Source organism: Pseudorasbora parva, chromosome 25, assembly GCF_024679245.1.
Source record: "Pseudorasbora parva isolate DD20220531a chromosome 25, ASM2467924v1, whole genome shotgun sequence".
Lineage (NCBI taxonomy): Eukaryota > Metazoa > Chordata > Actinopteri > Cypriniformes > Gobionidae > Pseudorasbora > Pseudorasbora parva.
In genome coordinates this window covers 10823998-10829997 of record NC_090196.1, presented here as the reverse complement: position 1 = coordinate 10829997, position 6000 = coordinate 10823998, and the positions used below count along the sequence as shown (strand labels likewise).

Genomic DNA, 6000 nt, shown 5'->3' with positions numbered 1-6000 from the left:
GTGGAGGATGCTCTCGCGAGCTATCTTTCGCCCGAATCGGCATCGTCCCTTAAAACCCCGGTGCTGCCCACCAAACCCTGTCGGGACACCTCAGGGCTGGTGGGCAAGGCTTATATGGCGGCTGGGCGGGCTGGTAGTGCGCTGCACACTCTGTCGATCTTGCAGGCCTACCAGGCTGACCTTCTAAAAGAGCTGGATGAGGGCGAGGGTCCCTCTCCGGAGGATGTACTGGAACTCAGGAAGGTCGCAGATTTGTCTCTCCGTGTTACCAAGGAGACGGCCCGTGCCATCGGCCGCTCCATGGCAGCTATGGTGACAACGGAGAGACATCTCTGGCTGAATCTGTCGGGGATAAAGGAGAAGGACAGATCCTTCCTCCTGGACTCCCCGATCTCGCCTTCTGGTCTGTTTGGGGACGCGGTTAACTCCGTCGTCTCCAGACACCAGGAGGCGAAGAGACAGTCAGCGGCCTTCCAGCAGTACCTCCCTCGCCGCTCTAAGCCCGGGAAGGCTGGCCCTAGCGGGCAGCCTCAGCCGCCGACCAGCTCCTCCTCGCATCGTCAGATGCAAAAAGAGAGCGTCGCCTCTAGAGCCCCTCCTCCGGGAGCTTGGCAACAGAGGCGGCGCGCTCAACAGCAGCCTTCCGCTCCGAAGGGCGATCTGAGGAACGTCCTTCAGGCGCGAAAGGCTGCCGCAAAGAAGTCCTAGCCTCGGCAGGACTTCTCAGGGCGGTCCCTCCCGCGAGGGGGCAACCGAGGTTGCTTCCTTCGCGGCGCCCTGGGGAAATCGATGTGGTAATCCCGCCGTCTACGACGCTTCGGGCCACATCGATTTCCCGCGAACGCACGCTGCTCCAGCCGCCTCTGGAAAGACCTGCGGCTGGGCAGCTGGCGCGTCCGCACACAGAGACTCGTCCCCAACCACTTCCTGCCGGGCAACCGCTTCAGGGGGTCGGGGACGAGGCTCGTGTAACACCCGACGCCAGCCTCGAGAGGCTGGTTCCCTTAGTAGATTATCTCGGCGCATGGAAATGCCTTCCGAGTGTATCCACATGGGTCCTGCGCATTGTAGAAAATGGGTACAGACTGCAGTTCGGTCGGCCTCCCCCTGGGTTCAGGGGGGTGACCTGGACTACAGTGGTACCAGAGCGGGGTCGGGTAATGGAACTAGAAGTAAAGACCTTACTGGCAAAGGGGGCCATAGAACATGTTCCTCCGCCAGAGAGGGAGTCCGGCTTCTACAGCCGGTACTTTATAGTTCCCAAAAAGGATGGAGGGTTGCGTCCGATTATAGATCTAAGGGATTTGAATCGGTCTCTAAGGAGGTTCAGATTCAAAATGCTCACTATCCCCATGATCGTGAGTCAGATCCAGTCCCAGGACTGGTTCGTCACGATAGATCTGAAGGACGCATACTTTCATATCTCCATCCTTCCATGTCACAGGAAGTTCCTGAGGTTCGCTTTCGGGGGCGAAGCGTACCAATATCGAGTTCTTCCCTTCGGCCTAGCCCTCTCCCCACGCACATTCACAAAGTGCATGGATGCAGCCCTGGCTCCTATGAGGCTTCAGGGCATCCGTGTACTGAATTATATCGACGACTGGCTCATACTGGCCCAGTCGTACGAGATGGCGGTTCGGCATCGAGATGTCGTTCTAGCCCACATAAAGTGCTTGGGGCTGAGACTCAACACGAACAAGAGTGTGTTGACGCCGTCCCAAAGGACTACGTTCCTAGGGGTAGTATGGGATTCGACGACGATGCGGGCACAATTGTCTCCCGCGCGCGTCGAGACCATACTGGCGATGGTCTCAGGAATAAGGCTAGGCCACACCATCACTGTGAAGCACTTTCAGAGAGTGCTGGGGCACATGGCAGCAGCGTCCAACGTGATACCGTTCGGCCTGCTACACATGAGACCCCTCCAGTGGTGGTTGAAAACCAAGGGGTTTTCCCCCAGAGGGAATCCTTTTCGTATGATCAGGGTAACGCGCAGATGCCTTCGTTCCCTAGTCATATGGAAGAAACCTTGGTTTCTGTCCCAGGGACCAGTGTTGGGAGCGTCCTGTTGCCGGAAATCCGTTTCAACAGACGCCTCCCTCACTGGTTGGGGCGCGGTCATGGACGGCCGCTTTGCGAGGGGCCCATGGGAGGGCCGTCATTCCTCCTGGCACATAAATTGCCTGGAGATGATGGCGGTCTACAAAGCTCTCAGGAGCTTTTTCCCGGACCTCCGCGGCCAACATGTCCTGGTGCGGACAGACAATACGGCTGTCGTAGCGTACCTCAATCGCCAGGGAGGGGTAAGATCGCGCCCTCTGTGCAGATTGGCGCATCTAATCCTCCTGTGGTCCCAGGGGAAACTGTTGTCCATCAGGGCAATGTATGTCCCGGGGGTTCAAAATCAGGGAGCAGACATCCTGTCGAGGCAGGGGCTGAGGCCCGGGGAGTGGCGGCTCCACCCCGAAGTGGTGGAGGCCATATGCGAGAGGTTCGGCCCAGTGGAAGTGGATCTGTTTGCGTCTCAAGAGACGTCCCACTGTCCACTGTGGTTCTCCCTCACGCATCCAGCCCCGTTGGGGTTGGATGCCATGGTGCAGACGTGGCCGAGGCTGCGTCTGTACGCATTTCCCCCGATTGCTCTGCTCCCGGGAGTCCTGGAGAGGGTCCGTCGGCAGGGGGTCAGTCTACTTCTGGTAGCACCCCGTTGGCCGACGCGAGTTTGGTTCTCGGATATCATAGCCCTGCTGGCAGGTCATCCATGGCAGATTCCTCTGAGGAGGGATCTCCTGTCTCAGGCGGCGGGGTCGATTTTCCACCCCCGGCCGGAGATATGGAACCTTTGGGTTTGGCCCCTGAGGGGGCCAGGTACCTAGAGGCTGGCCTGTCGGCAGAGATGGTAGAGACCTTACTCAGCTCCAGGGCTCCGTCCACAAGGAGACTGTACAGCCTCAAGTGGAATGTATTTTCCACTTGGTGCAGGAGGCGTGAGGAGGACCCAGTTAACTGCCCAGTGGCTTCAGTGCTGGAGTTCCTCCAAGATCGCTTCTCTGCGGGCCTAACCCCGTCCACACTCAAGGTGTACGTGGCTGCCATTGCGGCTTTCCACACTCCTCTGGGTGATGGGCCTTTGGGTTGGCACCAGCTGGTTGTACAGTTCCTCCGTGGGGCTCGGAGGATGAGGCCTGTGGCTCAGTCCAGAGTTCCAACCTGGGACCTGGCAGTGGTTCTCGAGGGATTGGCTGAGGCCCCCTTCGAGCCACTAGAGTCAGCAGAACCTAAGAATCTGACCCTTAAGGTGGCCTTTCTACTCGCCATTACCTCTCTAAGGAGAGTAGGGGATCTCCAGGCCTTGGCAGTAACGCCGACTTGCCTGGAGTTTGCCCCAGGTGGAGTAAAGGCCATCTTGCACCCTAGGCCGGGCTATGTGCCCAAGGTCCCATCAAGGGTGGTCAGGTCTTTGGTTCTGCAGGCATTTCATCCTCCGCCTCACGTGACGGCGGAAGAGGGGAGGCTTCACCTACTCTGCCCGGTCAGGGCACTCAGGGTGTATCTGGCGAAGTCCGCACAGTGGAGGAGATCGCAACAATTGTTGGTGTGTTTTGGCTCACCCAAGAAGGGGTTGCCTGCGTCTACCCAGACTATCAGTACCTGGATAGTCCAGGCAATAACCATGGCTTACCAGGTGCGCAGTTTGCCTTCACCTGTAGCCGTGAGGGCACATTCCACCAGAGGCATGGCCTCTTCGGTGGCCCTCCTTTCTGGGGTCCCCCTGCAGGATATCTGCGAGGCGGCGGGGTGGGCTACTCCACACACTTTTATCAGGTTTTATAGCCTGGATCTCCCTGCGACGCCTGGCGCGAGGGTGCTCCAACCCTAGTTGTGCCCGGTTTCCGGCTTCACACTAGGACAGGCGCTACCCTCGGTGTGGCCTAGTGGGTACTCGTTCCCCAAAGCGTTTCGACGCAGTGGGAAGTTCCCTCGATAAGGGAACGGCTCGGGTTATGTATATAACCCTTGTTCCCTGAGAGGGAACGAGCACTGCGTCGTACCGCCACACCTCGGCACGCCTGGAGCGCATGCTTCAGAGCAAGAACTGCCGCCATTATGCGCCGGCTCCCCTTTTATACTTCCGGGTACGCCGTCACAATGACGTCATCACGCACGACCAATCGGATTGGACTAGTGTTTATTCAGGCTTCAGATTCGCTGATGCTTAGGGAGCATCCCCAAAGCGTTTCGACGCAGTGCTCGTTCCCTCTCAGGGAACAAGGGTTATATACATAACCCGAGCCGTTCCCTAAGAGGGGAGCAAGACGCTGCATGCAACGATGATGCTTTAGGAAACACATTCCTGTGCCTGAAGCATATGTTCCGCTGACAGGAGGATGAAATGTCTGAAGAAATGTTAACCGGGCCGTATTAGTGGGTACATCAGGCACATAACCCGGTCTTTGCCACGGTGGGCAAGTGATGTAACCAGTGTTTTTCCTGAACACCGGTAACAACGGCAATGCCGACTAACGCAGTATGCCTAGTGTCAAATACAACCCCTCCAATGACATAGCTAGATCCCAAGACCTGAGCCGCAGGCCTCATCCTCAGAATACCATGTAAGAAAATGGGTTACCAGTTAGTGCTTCCCCAGAGATCCACCACATAACGGTGTGTGGAAGGCTGCTATGGCCACATAGGACAATTGCATTAGTATTTTATTTATTTTAGTGTAAAGGTGGTAAATAATAATTGTACTTATTTATTTTCACATGATGAGTATCAAACTGTTTTTATTTGTGTCCCAATCTACAGTTTATAAATTTAGGGCCCTATCATACACCGACACAATGCATCAAGTTTTTTTTGTGCTAGTTTTAGCCTGATACAGTAATTTTAAGCATGTCAGTGATTAATACTTAAATTATGTTTCTATTTCTTTATAAATCTAATTTGTTTCAGCAACCCCTGAACCTACAAGCTCTTCTCAAACACCAACTTCTACACGTGAGTATTTTTATTTATGGACAATTGAGTTAACATGTTAACAGGACAATTGCCTCAGTAGTTTATTTATTTTAGTGTAAACGTGGTAAATAATAATTGCACTTTACATACCGAGTAACAAACATGTATTTATTCTTCCACCACATAACTGTGTGTGGAAGGCTGCTATGGCCGCCCGTAGATCTTAAGTGTGGATGGGGAAAGATCGGCAGACCTGTTCAATGATCTTGAAAGAACTCCAGCACTGAAGCCACTGGGCAGTTAACTGGCTCCAACCTGGGTTCTGTGCCACATAAAGTGAATACTCTCCATTTGAAGGTGTACAGTTTCCTCGTGGAGGGAGCTTTTGAAATGAAAATGGTCTTAATATTCATATAGATAGACATCTCAATCAGAAAAAACTGTATTTACGCAGTTTATAGATGCTGTCATGTGGTCCTTTATTAGCAAGTTTTTGCAATAAAGAATTGCATTGCATTCAAAAATGTCCTTTTAAGCATGTCAATGAATATTATTTAAATTATGTTTCTAATTTTCCATAAATCTAATTTTTCAGCAACCACTGCACCTACAAGCTCTTCGACAACACCTTCTACAAGTGAGTATTTTCATTCATGGACAGTTGAGTACACATGTTAATAGGACAATTGCAACAGTAATTTATTTATTTTAGTGTAAATGTGGTAAATAATATTTCACTTATTTCATTTCACATCCTGAATATCAAACATCAGCACCTACCAGTAAAAACAGAACATTTTTATTAGGGAAAAACTTCTCAGTTTATGCATGTAACCATGGTTCCCTAAGAGGGGAGCAAGACGCTGCATCCAACGATGATGCTTTAGGAAACACATACCTGTGCCTGAAGCATATGTTCCGCTGACAGGAGGATGAAATGTCCTGAAGGAATGTTAACCGGGCCGTATTAGTGGGTACGTCAGGCACATAACCCGGTCTTTGCCGCGGTGGGCAAGTGATGTAACCAGTGTTTTTCCT

General features: G+C 53.0%; 1 protein-coding gene across 1 annotated transcript in view; it reads left to right on the top strand.

The window, feature by feature from the left end:
• The first annotated feature begins 2761 nt into the window (after positions 1-2761).
• Positions 2762-6000, top strand: part of ptprjb.1 (protein tyrosine phosphatase receptor type Jb, tandem duplicate 1) — a 103283-nt gene continuing 100044 nt past the window's right edge. The window contains exon 1 of the mRNA XM_067436582.1: positions 2762-2987. Coding sequence (XP_067292683.1) covers positions 2762-2987 — 226 coding nt within the window. The remainder of the gene's footprint in view (positions 2988-6000) is intronic.